Raw genomic sequence first — 18,827 nt, 5'->3', positions numbered from 1 at the left:
AGCTGCGTACGACGCGGGGTTCGAACCCGCGTTCCTTGGTTCTCTAATCAGCCAGTTGACCAGACGGTGTCGGAACACCGTTGGGTACAGGGTAATCGCTAAGGTAAATTTCCAATAATAAATTAAGTTTTAGAGAATTTTAGAGGTAAGGCCTTTAGCCTTCGAAAAGCAACTTCGCCTTAACATAATTATAGTCTAGGTTAGAACAATGAGGTATTCAATTGCATGCCTAATTTCAATATCCAGACAGTCTAGCCAAACCACAGACGGTCATCGTGGGACCTTGAACTGGTCAGCGCCACAAACTTCACTGACCCGGTGGCAGAAAGTGGAACTAAAAAAATTTGAGAATACAAAAAAAATACAAAATGTAGTTATTTCTCATGAGATGAGAACACATGACAGACATAGAGGATCAAGTATTTTGATCCCTTAGCACAGGGGGTGACAGGGGTCTCCAAACCACGGCCCGCGGGCCATATCCGGCCCGCCACTGCCATCAATCCGGCCCGCGACAGCTTAAGACTAAGCCTATGTTTGCATAGGTGGGCAGAAAAATTAAAATTGTTATGGCCCTTGCAACATACCGAAAAAAATATTATGGCCCCAAGGCTTCAAAGTTTGAAGACCCCTGCCTTAGCACCATAGCCCATAGGTCCTTCCTAGCTAGTATTATTTTATCTGTGGTCCTAGCGTTTAACTCATTCAGTCAGTGCCTGAGGTAAGCGAGTGGCACCCGAATCCAGTACCAGAAAAATTTGGTGTGTGTTTTACTTTTTCGGACTAAAAGAAAGATACCGTAAATAAAATAATAGACACAAATAAATACTTTTATTTTTATTGAACAGAAAATAACAACAATTTCAACTTAGCAAAGTCCTATCTTTTTCAATATGTCAATTAAAACATTAATTTAAATCACAATTTTGTTTTGTCTTGCTTAAATAAATAAAACTTAACTACCAAAGTTCACTTAGAGACATCGATAAACATTAATTAAGTAATAAGAAGTCTTAATAAAAATGATTCATTTGTAATACTTTGTAATTGCTTGTAAATCTCTTTTATTTATTTGTTTGATTATGCAGTGGACCATAACTTGTTGGTAGATGATACCTAAAACACTATTTTTATTTAAATTCAAAATTGTTCATTTTAGTATGCAGACAGGCCCTTTTCAAGGCACATATTACCTAAAGTCCCAAATAAGCTTGCATTACCTTTTGATAGGTAATTAATTTAGGTTTAATTTTGGCCTTTTTTAACCCCTTAAGATTATCTTCCTCCCCCAACCTTAAAAGCACCTTATTTTAGGCCTGAAAACCCAGTTTTCAATTGGCTAATGCCAATTTAATAACTTTGAAACCTACTTCAATATAAAAATTGGCGATTAAGTTTAATGACGTCATAACAAGCACACAAAAGTGACCTATTACCTATTTAAAGCTGTTAAAACACATGTAGAGCTAAATAAGTATGTGTGTTTACTGTTTATTGATATCAATCGATTGTATTTAATTAAGTTAGGCATAACTTTACTTTTATTAACCCTTCATTTGGCAAGACAAAAATTGTTTGATTTTTTCAATAAAATCTATTTAGACCTAATTGTTACTATCAAATAAAGTTAAGAAAAATAGTAAAAAAAATATTTGGTTGGTATTTTCGCGAAAAACGATTGTTGCTTATTTACCACATTGCCAAATAGGGGTACTTAAATACAACATTGAGATATATTAAAGAATTAATTTTTTTATATGAAAATCTTGAAAAAATCAATCTTATTTCACATTTTATGTATTAAGCTTTTTTTTTGGCCATTTTCGCAAAGTCGACAACGACCTTTTTCTCCAACATTTAATTTTGATAGATGACGTATGTCATCATACTTCACGATCAATATGCCGAGCCAAGGTTGGCTTTTTATTTTCTCTTTAGCTTCTGAAACTGGTATGTTACCGTTATCTGCTATAGTTGTTGACTTCAACGCAAGAAAAATGTGTTCATCATTTAAATCAGTTCAGTGGTATAAGTGTGAAGACAAACAACACAGAGACAGACAGCTAATTCTTCCTCTCTCCTAAAATGCTGTGCCCGACAGGGTCCATAATTGCATCAAAAGTAATTACTATACCATCTCTATAACATTATTCATGTAATACATGATTGATTTATTGTGTATTGACACTCTTTTGTATTAACAAAAAGCTAAACCTATTTTGTTAGCTGTTTGGCACTGTTGCTTCTAGGCAACATCGAGGTTCGGAAGCATGTCATGTATTAGGAAACACGGTTTCTACGCCAAATATTGCTTTATATGATTAGTTTGATTTATTATAAATTCAATTTAGACCAAACAAAAACAATTAGAGGTGATAAAATAGTACAAAATCATAAAACTTCCGTCTTTGTTATTCTCATTGCGCGTCATCTTGGCGTCTGACAGAAATATGGATATGAAATCACTCAAAACTCAGTCGACGACCGATTTACTAGTGTTTTGCTGAACTAAGCTTTGTAACAAAATCGAATGATTTGCACAAAACTTATTATTTGGTGCTGTAGAAATATTCAAAGTGGTTGTTGCTTAAAAGCATCACTGCCAAATGAAGGGTTAATGTCTCTAAATGCCTGAACATCTTAACTAAAAACTCTACAAAAACGTAGACCAATACACCACATTGAGTATGAAGAAAGAGAACGGAAAGAAGAAGCGAGAGAACCGATCGATGTATACAGCTGTCTCTCTCCCGTTGCAGAAGGTTTCGTACTGGGGTATGGAGGCTGATGTACTGGCTCTTGGGTCCACTGTGTTGGGGAATATGTGCTGGAAATAATAAAGTAAAGTCAGAATATTATCCTGGTGATATTACCTATTGAAGTGGCAATGGACAGGGCACATAGTATGCAGAACTGACGGCTTATGAGGCTTTATACTGGAAAGCGCAGCGTAGGACGTCAATCCACACGGTTGACCGATGACTTCATAAAGGTAGCAGGAAGGCGCTGGATGCAGACAGCTACCAACCGGCCATTATAGAAATCATTGGGGGAGGCCTTGTTCAGCAGAGGACGTCCTATGGCTGAAATGATGATGATGATGATGATGAATAATAAAGTAAAGTTTGAAAATTATTCAGTAGGGATGCCCAAGTATCGATAGTTTTACTTAATACTTAACTTGACCACAAAACTCAGTAATGATATCGATAAGACTATCCAGACAAACCTATCGAACACACTGCGCACCTCGTTGGACTGTGATTTCCCTCTGATTTACCCACGCACTTCCCTGCGTTCTGGTAAAGGTCGCGGGAAGAGCCTGGATGCGGCCAGCGCAGGACCGTTCATTGTGGAAAACCTTGGGGGAGGCCTTTGTCCAGCAGTGGACGTCATTTGGCTGAAACGAACGAACGAACTTCCCTGCGTTCGCCCCGTCCCGTGCCAGAGCAACGATGTGACGTCACGGTTGCCAGGTGCGCAGTTAACGGGTTGTAAGTGACAAAAATGTCCCAACTGGACGAAATACACAGTCGGAATCAGAAAAAAAATCTGCGTCGAATGATCCGGGACTTGTGTCTCTACGACGACAAAAATTTCACTTTGGCAATGAGTAAACTTATGGCAATGGCAATAGAACAACTTAATTTAACTGTCATGGTCCTGAGTATAGATTTTTGGAAGACCTGCAACCCTAAGGTTGAGCAACTCTGACAGCCGGTCAAGGCCCTTAGGCTGTTTTCCACCAGTGATGTGCGTTTACCGAGGCGACGTAAATGAAGCGATTCTATTGGTCCTACAAACACATCCCTCGCTACGCATCCTCGCACATCTCTGGTGGAAACGCGACCTTGGTTCAGATGCTAAGTACCAGCAGTTCTAACTTACTTTGAACGCGTCCAGATCCCTCGACAGGTCTTCATCGGAGTACCCCTTCATGGCCTTCGTAGCCACAGGCCCCATGTAGTTGTTGACGACCGCAAACTCGAAGAGTGAGAGAAACACGAAGACGGAGCAGGAGGACATCCACACGTCTATTGCTTTGACATAGGAAACTGGTGGTAGACTCTGCTGAGATTGCGTGTTCTGGGNGTTCTGTGTTGCTGGAGAAGAGAAAATAAGGTATTAGTTATAATAGGCGTACACCGTTGATTTTTCGTCGGCCGATAGTTTAGTCGGGCCGTTGATCAGTTTCAGTATGGGCATGTATGGGAGTGCGCACACTACGCCGATTCGATTTGGTCGATTCTTCGTACAATTTAAAATCGGGCACAACTATCGGCCAACTAAAAATCAACGGTGTGCGCCTACTCTTATAACCTACTGCTTTGTACTCTGGTTTTCCTTGTCAATATCGGTTTGTAGCAGAAAAAGTATTGAGTAAGTTAGCTTTTGGTACAATGTTTTCGAAAGTTAGGTTTTGTTTCGAAAGTTAGGTTTTCGGTAAGTTAGGTTTTGGTACAGTTAGGTTTGGGGCGGGGCACATAGCTCGAAGAGCTGATGGCCGCTGGGGCAGGAAAGTTCTTGAGTGGCGACCGCGAGCCGGAAGACGTAGCGTGGGCAGGCCTCCCACTAGATGAATCGGCGATCTGGTGAAGGTCGCGGGAGGTGCCTGGGTGCGAGCGGCGCAGGACCGGTCTTTGTGGAAATCCTTGGGGGAGGCCTTTGTCCAGCAGTGGACGTCTTTCGGCTGAAACGAACGAACGAACAGTTAGCTTTACGAATGTTAGCTAAAGTTATTTTTGTACCAGTTGTGCTTTTGAAAATTTAAGTTTTTTAAAGTTAGATTGTCGAAGATTAGATTTGGTTAACCGAAAACCTAACTTTTCGATAACCTAACTGTTCCAAAACTTGACTTTTTTATTTTCAAAAACATTTTATTCTATAGTTAGATAACTTTTATGATAAACTAGCTGACCCAGCGAACTTTGTTCCGCCTTAATGGCAATAAATAAGAAGACTTTTTTTTAATTTCGAACGGGATAAAAAGTATCCTATGTCCTTCTCCTGGCTCTAAACTACCTCCCTGACAATTTTCAGCTAAATCGGTTCAGCCGTTCTTGAGTTATAAGTGGTGTAACTAACACGACTTTCTTTTATATATACAGGGTGTTAGGTAAATGGGTATATGAGCCGACACTAGCCCATGTTATCATGGTCATATAAATGGTATGGTGAAGTCAGAAATTTGATATCATCATTTTAATTTTTTTACATTTCATACAAAATAAATTTTATTAAATCCGATTTGTATGAAAATTAAAATAATTAAAATGAAGATATCAATTTTCTAAATCCACCATACCATTTATATGACCATATTAACATGGGCTAGTGTCGGCTCATATACCCATTTACCTAACACCCTGTATAGATAACCTAATCTTTCAAAAACCCAATATCGCAAACATTTCTGAAATCTTTTAAAAATTAACATACGAAATTTAGAAGTACACTTTAAAACAATATTACCTAAAGTCAGTAACGAGGTGACGCCAAGCGTGACCCTCGCAGGGATGGCTTCGGGCTTGATCCAGAAAGAGATCCATGACATCACCACGATGAGTGCTGAGGGGATGTACGTGTGGAACAGGTGGTAGCCGAGGCGCCTGCGCAGGTTGAAGACGACCGCTAAGCAGGTGAAGTTACCTGCAAGGTGATTTTAAAGACTTACAGAACTATTCCCACCTCTCGTTCCCACCGCTTCAACTCCAGTGTAGCCAGGATCTACAGCTTGACCACCAATTAAAAACCCAACCAGTGAAGGTCAAGTTTGTCCCGAGGGAAAGTTAAACCGTCATTGGACCCGCAATGAATTTAATCAGAAGAACATAGGAGGAGTTCTATTTGAGATTTGAGATGAGATGAGACGATTTGCCTCAGATGGGAATTGAACTGACAACCTTTTGCTTTTAAGTGAACGCGTGATTAGCAAGCTGAAGTGCCAAATGAGCAGGGCACATAGCACCCAGAACTAATGGCCTGGTAGCATTGCTACCGTAGCAAGGTTCTGGAGTGGAAGCCTTGTGCGAAAAAACGCTGCGTGGGTCGTCCACCCACAAGGTGGACCGACGACCTCATAAAGGTAGCAGGACGGCGCTGGATGCAGGCCGCCATGATGATGATGAACGCGTGATCATGTAATCAGAGTCCTTTGTAAGACTGAGTTCAGGTTATAGAATTTTACGGCGGCGGCGGCGGCGCAGCAGCGGTGTTCACGCGGCGCGTATAAACAGTGTAGCGGCGCGGCGACGGCGCGGCGGCGGCGCGGTAGCGGCGTCGTGTGCAGGAGCCCTTACTTGTGTGTGTGCATGTACATGCACATTTTAACGATAGTGTAATGTCTATCAAAACTTTAGTAAAACGAAAGCTCACTCGCCTTCGTGAATTGCAACAAGCGATTTATCATAATTTATTCTTAGTGTTAGTGAAACCTGAAGTCGCCAACTTAGCCTTCACTGGTTAGATTTTTCTTGGAGGTAAATATTTAGAATTTAGATCCTGGCTACACAGGAGTGATGAAAAAAAAAGTAAAAGTCTATAGTTACCTGTAGAATATTCGATAGTGCAGTCCGAGGTGTAGTTGTTAGAAATGTCTAGTTGAGGAAGCTCAATGTCGGGATTCACCACCAGGGGGTCTGTCAGGTTCCAGATGAATACGAGGTCGTGGACCGTGTGGGACACTGGAATTTTGGAAAGATACATTTTAATTGAGTGTTTTACTTAGCATCATTAACAGTGATGAACATATAGAAATATTTTTAAGCAATATTAATGTTACTTTTTGTACTTACAGCTTTCAATCATCATGGAGCAGCTTTGTGTGTCGTGTGGATACGATTCAAACTTCATTGCGCAAGATAATACTAATGTTAACCTGAAAAAGAAAGAAGGAAAAAGTTAAGTTTGAATGGCTCTGTACTCGTATAAACCTCGAAACTGAAAATATCACTTGAAATAAACTTTATTCACTGAAAATCATTAAAGTTAACTGTAATAGGTACTTAGTTACATGCCCAATTTTGAAGCAACTGAGAGTTCCTTAACAGGACTGGTCTTTATGGAAATCTTTAGGGGAAGACATCGTCCAGCAGTCCTTTGACAGACATGATGATGAAGAATTTTTCATCATCATCTTTAAAATTACTCACTTTGACATATACAGCAAGGTCTTGTCATGGTACAGCCACAGATAATGGTTGGGGATGCTCATCTCATGAAAGGTGACCTTCTTGGCGTTCTTGAAGAAGCAGTCAGGCCTCCAGATGCTGTTCAGCCACTCCACGTCCAGGATCCGGTATTCTTCGTGCATGTTTTCTGGGAGACGGAGGCGGGGGTCTCTCCAGGATTGAGCGAGGAAGATGTCTGCTACGTAGGTCTGGAATAACGGTAAAATGGGTGATCAGATGGTAGGATAGTGAGTTTTTTTTTATAAACAATGAGGAAGCTCTTGGTCTGTATCTCACATGATAGTAAGTGACGATCAGGCCGAAGGTGGAAGCGAGCTTCACCCGGAATCCTCAACCACGGAGGAACTGGCTATCTTCAAATTACCTCTAACTGCCGGAACACAACAATGCTGTCAACATTGTTGTTATGGCGACAGGCTTAGGTAAGATGGTGGTAGCTAGCCAGGCGGACTTAGAACAAGCCCTACCACCAACCAAACCGAACAGAAAAATCTGCCCCGACTGGGAATCGAACCCGGGACCTCTGCGTCTGAAGCAGGTGGTCTTACCACTAGACCACAGAGGCGGTATTTAAAGCTAAGATGGGATCAAATTGATGTTTTGGTAAATGAATAATTTTAAACTTTCGCGTTCTTAGTATTTTAATTAATTTTACAATCACAATCTAACGGTAACTTTAATTACTTTAACCGATATTATTGGGTGGAGTTTGACAGATTTTGACGTTGGTTGAAGTTAGATGGTGCCACCCAGACTTAGTAGGAAATTTTGGATTAGGTATAGCCCTGTACTATTACTTATTCTGTGGTATAGCTTAGCTTATAGGTTAGTTTGTNTAAGGATATTTATTTATTTATTTATTATTTCTTATAATAAGCTTTCAAAAACTACGAAATTTAGAAGCCCTTCCACAGTGCAAAACAAAAGTGTGGCACTTTAAAACAATATCACCAATATTACCTAAAGTCAATAACGAGGTGACGCCAAGCGTGACCCTCGCAGGGATGGCTTCGGGCTTGATCCAGAAAGAGATCCATGACATCACCACGATGAGTGCTGAGGGGATGTACGTGTGGAACAGGTGGTAGCCGAGGCGCCTGCGCAGGTTGAAGACGACTGCTAAGCAGGTGAAGTTACCTGCAAGGTGATTTTAAAGACTTACAGAACTATTCCCACCTCTCGTTCCCACCGCTTCAACTCCAGTGTAGCCAGGATCTACAGCTTGACCACCAATTAAAAACCCAACCAGTGAAGGTCAAGTTTGTCCCGAGGGAAAGTTAAACCGTCATTGGACCCGCAATGAATTTAATCAGAAGAACATAGGAGGAGTTCTATTTGAGATTTGAGATGTGATGAGATGATTAGACCACCGACTTTTAGTTGGAGATGTAGAATCGTGTCCAACTATCGGCCAACTAAAAATCGGTGGTCTGCGCCTGGGCTAATACCTATGACAATTACATACTTCAGTTATCTTGAACGCACTGAGCTTAAGACTTTAGCCATGATACTTCTTGGTCTGAAGTCGCCAACTTAGCCTTTACTGATTGGGTTTTTCGAGAAGGAAAAGATGTGGATCCTGGCTACACAGAAGTGATTGAAAAATGATGTAAAGTCCATAGTTTCCTTGCCTGTAGAATATTCGATTGTGCAGTCCGAGGTGTAGTTGTTAGAAATGTCTAGTTGAGGAAGCTCGATGTCGGGGTTCACCACCAGGGGGTCTGTCAGGTTCCAGATGAACACCAGGTCGTGGACCGTGTGGGACACTGGAATTTTTAAAGCAAATATTATAACTGAGTGTTTTACTTAGCATCATTCATAGTGATAGACATATAAGAAATATTTTTAAGCAATATTAATATTACTTTTTGTACTTACAGCTTTCAATCATCATGGAGCAGCTTTGTGTGTCGTGTGGATACGATTCGAATTTCATTGCGCAAGATAATACTAATGTTAACCTGAAAAAGAAAGAAGGAAAAAGTTAAGTTTGCATGGCTCTGTACTCGTATAAACCTCGAAACTGAAATATCACTTGAAATAAACTTTATTCACTGAAAATCATTAAAGTTAACTGTAATAGTTACATTCCCAATTTTGAAGCAACTGAGAGTTCCTTAACAGGACCGGTCTTTATGGAAATCTTTAGGGGAAGACATCGTCCAGCAGTCCTTTGACAGACATGATGATGAAGAATTTTTCATCATCATCTTTAAAATTACTCACTTTGACATATACAGCAAGGTTTTGTCATGGTACAGCCATAGATAATGGTTGGGGATGCTCATCTCATGGAAGGTGACCTTCTTGGCGTTCTTGAAGAAGCAGTCAGGCCTCCAGATGCTGTTCAGCCATTCCACGTCCAGGATCCGGTATTCTTCGTGCATGTTCTCCGGGAGACGAAGACGGGGGTCCCGCCAGGATTGGGCGAGGAAGATGTCTGCTACGTAGGTCTGGAAAACCAGGAAAAGGTGATCAAGTAGTAGGGTTTGTTCGTAGCTAGGTACGAATAGGACGGTATTGAATACTACATCAATTTATTGACTGTGTTGGTAATAGCACAGGTAATAATTCAGGTTAGTCCAGTAATAAAAATCATTGGCCAACCGACTTTGAGAATCTTAGTATTTGAATATAGTTAGCTTAGGTATATTAGTTAGTGAATTTTATTATTATCTACAAAGATGTGAAACACTGAAACACACGTTGGGCGCCACTATGCCGTGGTAGGTTGTAAAAGGCCCGTATTCACAAACATTAATATGAGGTCTCACAGTATGCGTGGACGCACAGGGTTACACACGAACCAATCACAGAGCTCTATACGCTGTGCGTTCGATTTTCTGCTTCACTTAAGCAAGCATCGTTTGTGAATACGAGCGTAAGACACATAGTAGAAAATCACTTCTTAGTTATTAGGTAAGTACATTTGGCTAGAATATTGATTCTGTGCTTTGGAAAAGCACTGTGAGAGTTGTACCTTTGCCGTGTAAAAAAAAACCGGCCAAGTGCGAGTCGGACTCGCGCACCGAGGGTTCCGTACAAACCTGCAAGGTTTACAAAGTTCGTTCATTACGACAATCGAGTCATAACTATGGTATTTTTATTGCAAAACTAGCTGACCCGGCGAACTTCGTACCGCCTTAGCGTAGAGATTTTCTTTATATTTTTTTCCGTAAAAACCTTGTGCAGAGTATTAGAAAACTACAAAAAAAAAATCAGCCAAATCGGTCAAGCCGTTTTCATGTTATGTCGTGACAACGGAAAACGGGTTTCATTTTTATATATATAGATGAAATTCATAACATTACAATGGGGAAAGTAACTACTTAAAAGGAGAATGCCCAAAAGTGGTATCGCTCGAAATCTAATTGTACATTGAGGGTACCACATCGTAAATTCCTTTCTTCATTTGTAATGATTTGCGAAAGTAGTAAGAAATTGTAAAACCTCCGGAATAAAATCCGATTTTAATAAAAAGTATTGTATAGCCTGACCAGGAACATAAAAACCCTGGCATAGAGGCGCGTCAATTGCATTTGATAGTGCAACACTGAGTACAGTCGTACCTGTGTTAAATTAATAGGCTAAATTTATGTATCAGGATTCAGGATTACGGGCTAATTTGATATTTTCATAAATAAACGAAAAAATATTATTAAAGGTAACCTGGTTTAAATAAATTAAATGAAATCATCAATCGAGCTAGTAGGATTTATTTTATTATTCATCAATAATCANTTAATCACACGTTGGGCGCCACTATGCCGTGGTATAAGTGGTTTGAAAATGAAATTGGGATGATTCTCAGACACATAAACAATCAATTAAATATTACATTACTTCCTCCAATGGTTACATCTCATCCCAATAAATGGTGACCTCAGATCATAGAAGGAATGGTGACAAAGCTAGTCAAGCCACTTACCATACTCTCCTCATTGATGGAGTCAAGCGACAGCACGGTGACATGAAAGTAGACCACCGTCGGCTGCCCCAGCAGCTTCGGAGCCCTGTTCTTGTCGTAGTACTTCGCCTTCACTGGCAAGATGTCGCGGAGGGACAGGCTGGACTCGCCTTTCAGCTCAATCTCTTGGTAGGAGGCATTTGTTCTGTGAACATGCAGCAAGAAATAATAAAGTTTTATAAATTCCGGATCTTGAAATTGTTCTTTAATTTGCCAACCGTAGACAATGTAGATTTTTTTTAAATAATGAAATTGTTTATTTTCATACCTTTAGGGCTTATACATTACATCTGAAGTTACAATTAGAATGAGGATCATTTCGATTTTTAGCTGTGAATGCAGATTTATAGGGCTAAGAAATCCTTAATACACAGTGCAAAAATTTTTGTTCTACGACAAAAATTGACGAAGTTATGGCCAAATTACTAAAAAAGTTCTCTGACCGCCCGGCGCGGGGACGATGACGTCATTATATCCGATCCGAACGCTGCCGGCGTACTTCGTGGATAGAAAATATTTTTTTCTAGCCAAATTATCAGTTTTAGAGAAAAACTTGTAATGACATTTATTCATCAGAATAAAGTAAGCTATCGATAGGTAATTTTTAAAAATGGAAATTGTGAAAAATAACGCAAAAAATCCATACGCTCATACGATTCAATGGCACGCAGAGACGCGATTGGGGTCTCCGATCCTATGAAAATGTGGTTTTTGGACATAGCAATACTTATTTTTCACAATTTTTATTTTTAAAAATTACTGGTCGATAGGTTACTTTATTTTGAAGAATAAATGTTATTAAAAGTTTTTTTCTAAAACTGATAGTTTAGCCGGAAAAAAATATTTTCCATCCCATTAGTACGCCGGCTGCGCTCGATTCGGATATAATGACGTCACGCGGCCTTGCGTACGTTGACTTTTAGCGGCAAAAACGGCCTATGTTTATTACTTAATATCTTCGTAAGTAATGGTCCGATTTGGATAATTCAAAAAGATATATCTTTCTTATGTCTTAAAGATTAACGTAGATACTAGTTTTATTGAATTTTCTACAACAGTACTGATCCTCATTAAACATACATTATGAAGGAACAGAGAATGGTGTGACTGGAGCCTAATGTAGGGCAGCCCTGTATTTCAGGACTCCAGGTCCCACCCGTGATTTGCAATTGTTTCGCCTGATGGAACATGTAGAATAATAATGTGGTATTTTGTGTAGTAATAAAGTGCTATGCACTATAAAATATACAATATTGCGAATAGTGATAATTTAATACTTCTAGTAATACTGAAAAAATCTGAGTAGAAATACTTTTTTTAAGACTATGGGGAAAACACCTTTGACGTTATCGTCGTCGCTGCAGTCAAATGCAGTCCACTGCTGGACAAAGAACTTCCCAGAGATTTCCACATGCTTCCCACGACCTAAATCGTTGATCCACCGGGTGTGAGGTCTGCCTAATAAGTATTCGTAGTGTAAGTACACTACGTCTTTACATTTTGTACTCACAAAAAACTGACAGCGGCAGCAACTCTAGCTCCTTCACAGCTCATCATCATCACTAATTGCACAAAAGCCGTCACCATCACCATTTTGTTCATCATCTTCACTTCACTTCACTTAAGTCACTTTATTGTCTTATATTTTGAGCGGTACTTATCCTAATGCTATCTTAAAGATCGGACTGGAATCATGGTCTGCACAAATAAAATCAAAAACATATAAATCAGATTTTTTTAAACTACTATGTATTTGTATACCTACCATAGTAGTCGCTTCCTAGATCAATGTCTAGATGGGTTACGGACTATTCCTTAGACCTCTCGTTCCCACCGCTGCAACTCCTGTGTAGCCAGGATCTGCAGCTTGACCGCCAATAAAAACCCAACCAGTGAAGGTCCCAGGGGAAAGTTAAACTGTCATTGGACCCGCAACGAAATTAATCAGAAGAACATAGAATGAGTTCCAAGTTAGGGTTCGACTTCCCTCCATTGCAAAGTTCCTAAAAAGCCACCATAACTATGAAATTTTGCTAAAAGATTGCTAATACTTTTCAGCCAAGGCATGGGTATGGCCAATGGTGGTGGATTCAATGAGTTTGAAATACCACAAGTGGCTCGGAAGAACAAAACGTATAATAAATTAATAAATCATCGATTCACCTAAATCAAGCCTCCCCGGAATGGCACTGAAGCGAACGAAGGTCAATTTATTATAAAAAGTTATAATAACATGCGGTTTTATTAAATTTGAAGACTTACACGTTACAAGTTTAATCCAGTTAGGGTAGTGTGATGCAAGTGCAACGAAATGCTATTTTGCATCTTTCTGGGTTCAGTACAATATTCTGTTATAAGTATGTTGCTATTCTTTGGAGCGATATCTTGCTTAGTTTTTTGGTCAGGATAAACCATAATTTTCACCTTTTGAGTCATCAGAAAATTATGATAGGCCAAAGGTTCAACCGAAAGTAAGTGGTTGAAGAACCAAAGAGGAACTAACTATATGAATTCTGAGATACCTCTAAATATTCTAATGAAACACAACAAAGCTATAAGCATTAATAGATTAGTGACAAACTTCGTTAAGATGGTGGTAGCTAAAACTCAGGTTAGTAAGTCCATCTGACCACCTGTAAAACCCCAATGCCTACCAAACCTAAAATAAGTAAAGGGATAGCTGAAGCTGTAAGCACGAGTAGTAGATATTTATATAGAGAGTTTAATTCTTTCCATGGAAAAGAAGACCTACAATTTTTATGCATTTATGAACTCTACGGAACCGAGCGCACTGCTCTATATAACATGACAAAAATAGTATAATCCAAAGGCAGCTGCAAGTAATATACATTGTAGAGTATAGTACCTACATAGCGCTACGCGGATATGTCACTCTATGGCTTCGTTACCCAATGATTCGTTATAGCGGTAACGACAAATATAGTGTGCTATCAGAATTAAAATTCAAGCTCTAAGATGCTTTTGATAATGTTTCAACATTCGGTTTAATCATCACTACATACAGGATACAGGCCAAGAGCTTCCACGTTATGGATAAAAAAAATGTGATTAGAAATAGCCTGCTTAGTCCCTGAGAGATACTTTTAGTAAATAAAATATGGTCAAAATGGTTTCGAATGCTGCCTCGGAACTCCAAAAACCTTTTTTGACCTGTGTCTGGGACAACGACATGTTATATTGGACTAAAACCCAATGAAAACCTGGAATCTGCTTATCGCTGAGACTAGGACGTCCTGGGTACTAAACGCGACATGGCCTTCTACCTGGATCACCCTGACTGACTTAGGTGGCACTTACAAATCCCCCGAGACTTTTACTTCAGGAACACGACCTTCTTTAATTTACCAGAGGCAAATGGAGGGTTTGGCCTATTCTTCCCAGACGGTTTGAGAAAGTCTAATGTTTGTATATTTGATCCCTAGTTGTCTTTACGACATCAACGGGTAGAGCAGGGGTGATCGACTCTGCCGCAATCACAGGATTTAAAGACTCTATAGATTCCTTAACTTTCTTTTACAGTGGCTAAACGTTTAAACGCACTCCTCACAAAATAAGAGAAAGTGTTTAAAAATTTGATAATCGCGTTATTTATTGATTTTTTGAAAATACAAAAAAAAATAAAATCAATAACACCACGTTGGGCGCCAATCTATCAACATGAAAAATAATAACAAAAGATGGTGTTTTAATACTAATCACGTAATTACTTTATTGTTATTTCCAGGTCACGGTCATTTTTGTTAAAATCCACCTAAAAAGTAAATAGTTTCTTTCACTTGCACAAAATTGGACTTTATCACTGTCACAATAGAACCAATAATCGCGTGAACAGAATGTCTAATTTGTTGTATTTCGATGACATAATTGTTTGTCCTAATTATTAGTAGGAGCGACTGGCTCGCTTAGCGGACGGAGTTACTTTACACGCGGGAAGTGAGTTATACGGCTGGGGCTTGAGCGAAAGCGATGATTTGTTTACTTTATTCATAAGTTACCTATAAGAAAATCTGTATGGTAATAGCATTTTGATAAGTTACATTACCTATTATAATAGCATATTACTCAATTTAAATACAACGTACCTACTTAGTTACTCAGTAGGTAGGTAAGGTAAATCACAACATAGAATGAAATTGAAAATCGGAATCAATACTGAAATGCATAGAAATATGTATACCTACAGACAGAGTGGGAACCTCTTCTTTTTTGAAGTCGGTTAAAAATTAAATTCGCTTACATGTTGGCCACAGCTTTATGTCCGACTTATTCAGTAGAAAAATGAAGACATAAAGCACTAGAAGGAATACCTTTTGAGTAAGGTATCATCACCATAAGTACCTAACGTTCTATACAATCTACATGATATTTTTATCAATATCGGTCCAGTATTTAATCAGTGAGATTTGTTCAAATCTACTGAACCAATGAATCGAACCCAAGATGTTCTGGTTCGAGAGCGGACCAGAACGAAAAAACACTTTTGGATAATTAAGCAGTCTAATAAATTAAATTACTCTGTAAATTAATTTGCACTTATCTTGTAATGTAAGCTATAGTCATTAGGTGCTGGTTACTATTATAAGTAGTACAGCAGTCAACAAGACTAGAACCTGAGACCTCTAGAAACAGCCGTCCGATGCCTAAACCGTAGTTTTTGCTTAGCACTTAGCCTATCTCTACCAACAAACCCCCTTAGTAATAAAAAGTTATACAGTTGTTGATCACTGTTTTAAAATGTCATTTCCATACTAAACGTCACTTTAAAACACTGTTCAACGAGCGTGTAAGTTTTATTAGTAAGTGGGAAAGTATTTTGTCTGTTCCAGTAGCTATAATTCTATGCACGTCTAAAAGGATTACCCAGGGGGTGTGGTCGAGTCAAGCGAAATGCCCTTGGTTTCCAGCCTTACTGCTTGGTTCTGAGTCACTACTGAAGCTCATCTCATCCTGACCTAAGTCTGCAGTCTCTACAGTACGACTTATTAGGCCCGGTTTCGATTAAACCGGAGAAGAGAGATGTGTTTAGAATCATGAATCAGATTTTTGAACTGACGCCAAGAAGAGGAAAAGGAATTCAAATTCATTTATTTTTGCAAGTAGTCTTATAAAAAGCTTTTTATTAAAGTGCTAGGGTTAAAGTAATACCTACTGGGCACGTCCCAGTAGGTATTACTTTAACCCTAGCACTGCATCGAGGCAACAAATGGGCAAGTATTAGGATCATTATTGAGGAAGTGGAAACAACGAAACCTGATTGGTTATTCAAACACATCTAATCTCCTATCCGCTTTGGTGGAAAATAGCTTTAGTTTACGGACGGACAAAATAATGAGTGTAGATAATCGTCATCTCATATCAAAGGCACATCAAACTTTACCTTGTGTATAAATAAGTGTCAATTTACACTATGGCATTTCAGTGGTAATAAGTACGATTTTACTTTGCTGTCTGTTTAAGTAGTCAGTTATTTTTCACCTACAGTCAGCGTCAAATAGTTTGAGACACCCAAAGTGGCCAAGTTGACTTGTATGTAACAGAGACATGTTGCGAACTTTTTGACGCTGACTATAAATAAATAAATATCCTTGGACATTTTACACTGCGCTTCTAGTCCCAAACTAAGCAAAGCTTGTACTATGGGTACTAGACAACGGATATAAATATACTTAAATACTTTTTTTTTAAATACATACATATTATACATAGAAAACACCCAGTCCAATACAAACAAATATGTTCATGCACACAAATGTTTGTACTGTGCGGGAATCGAACCCGCAACCTCCGGAATAGTAGTCCGTTTCGAACCACTACACCAAACGGCCGACTAGACTGTACCTGTTGTATCGTGTTCTCTATACATACAGAATATATTCAGCCAAGAGAAATAGAAAAACATTAGGTTTCCTTCTGTACTATTTATTTCAAAAATACATCACAATTTATTAACTAACATACCTACATTGGATGAACTTATTATTTATTCTTGTAGCTAAACTCTAAATAGTCTATAACATAATTTTATCCCTTATTTACATGTTCAACCTTTAAAATCTTTAATAAATCGTTGCAAGTCTGGAGCAGATGAAGATAATTAATACAATTTTATAACCAAAAGTATCCAGTACGATTATAATAGTTAATAATATAATTACATAAGCACATGGCTTACAAAGTTTTAAAGTACAACCCTGTCTAGTAACTGCGCACTAGGCTGCCGTGACGTCACCTCGACGTTCTGGTACGGACGGGGCGAACGCGGGGAGGTGTGCGGTTTAGTGCGAGGGAGAGTCGNTGACAGACGGACGGACGGACAACAAAGTCGTAAGTGACAAAGCTAGCCATGATGTCACTCACCATGCTCTCCTCATTGATGGAGTCCAGCGACAGCACAGTGACGTGGAAGTAGACCACCGTGGGCTGCCCCAGCAGCTTCGGAGCCCTGTTCTTGTCGTAGTACTTCGCCTTCACTGGCAAGATGTCGCGGAGGGACAGGCTGGACTCGCCTTTCAGCTCGATCTCTTGGTAGGAGGCATTTGTTCTGAAAACATATTTATTTATTTCACACTACCACTGTTTCTGGATTTCTTACATATGTAACTTTAGGTAAATCGTGTAAAGTCAAGCTATTGTTGAAAAAAGAAAACGTTTGGGAATCTTTGTAGATTGAACAATGAGAATGCATTTAGCGTAAATAAAATACTTGCGACATAATTATTAGTGGTCATGCCGACTAAATAAGAAGACAGAAGTTAGAAGTAAAGGCTTTTCCTTAGACGAGGGGATTAAGTAACATCTAGCTGATGAAACCACGATGACCAAGACCTTTCATCATCATATTCATTAGGTCATTTTAGGCTATGGTCTCCTATAGGTAGGTACCTAAACACTATTAGCGGCGTCCGGTGTCCTATCGACGTCTGAACGCGGACGTCAACGTCTGGAGGAGACTACAGGACATTTCTATAGTAACTAAGTAAGCATTGTGATGCTGTACGTGGCCTACGGCGTTTGTATGAGACCAACAGTAGACATTACTGCATTACCCTCTCACCGGAGGCATGTGGGGGCGTTGTTAGAAGGCCAATTTCCCGCGTCGGAATGAATTTCAGATTCGGACAGGTTGAGGAGGTTAATACTTACAAGAAACTGACAGCGGCAGCAACTCTAGCACCTTCACAGCTCATCATCATCACTAATTGCACAAAAGCCGTCACCATCACCATTTTGTTCATCATCTTCACTTCACTTCACTTAAGTCACTTTATTGTCTTATATTTTTGAGCGGTACTTATCCTAATGCTATCTTAAAGATCGGACTGGAATCATGGTCTGCACAAATAAAATCAAAAACTTTAATCAGTTTTTTTTAAACTACCACTACTTACTACTCAGTATAGTAGTCGCTTCCTAGATCAATGTCTAGATGGGTTACGGGACTATTCCCACCTCTCGTTCCCACCGCTGCAACTCCTGTGTAGCCAGGATCTACAGCTTGACACCAATAAAAACCCAACCAGTGAAGGTCAAGTTTGTCCCGGGGGAAAGTTAAATTGTCATTGGACCCGCAACGAAATTAATGTGAAGAACATAGGAGGAGTTCGAAATTAGGGTTCGACTTCCCTCCATTGCAAAGCGGATGACAGGTG

The 18,827-nt window shown here is 39.4% G+C and overlaps 1 protein-coding gene across 1 annotated transcript; it reads right to left on the bottom strand.

Annotated features, from left to right (window-relative positions):
* Nucleotides 1–2,624: 2,624 nt before the first annotated feature.
* On the bottom strand, nucleotides 2,625–12,755 carry LOC114354944 (Histamine-gated chloride channel subunit 1). Its single transcript, XM_028307568.1, has 12 exons — nucleotides 12,668–12,755; nucleotides 11,119–11,302; nucleotides 9,417–9,643; nucleotides 9,069–9,151; nucleotides 8,822–8,956; nucleotides 8,134–8,327; nucleotides 7,152–7,378; nucleotides 6,795–6,877; nucleotides 6,549–6,683; nucleotides 5,473–5,649; nucleotides 3,889–4,103; nucleotides 2,625–2,827 (listed from the first exon to the last, which is right to left on the bottom strand). The coding sequence occupies exons 1-12, from the start codon at nucleotides 12,748–12,750 to the stop codon at nucleotides 2,654–2,656; spliced, it is 1,917 nt and encodes a 638-aa protein (XP_028163369.1). The 5' UTR covers nucleotides 12,751–12,755; the 3' UTR covers nucleotides 2,625–2,653.
* Between the last annotated feature and the right edge of the window lie 6,072 nt (nucleotides 12,756–18,827).

Source organism: Ostrinia furnacalis, unplaced genomic scaffold, assembly GCF_004193835.3.
Source record: "Ostrinia furnacalis isolate ACB-3 unplaced genomic scaffold, ASM419383v2 OfSCF2279, whole genome shotgun sequence".
NCBI classification, from domain to species: Eukaryota; Metazoa; Arthropoda; class Insecta; order Lepidoptera; family Crambidae; genus Ostrinia; species Ostrinia furnacalis.
This window is presented reverse-complemented; position numbering and strand designations above follow the sequence as displayed.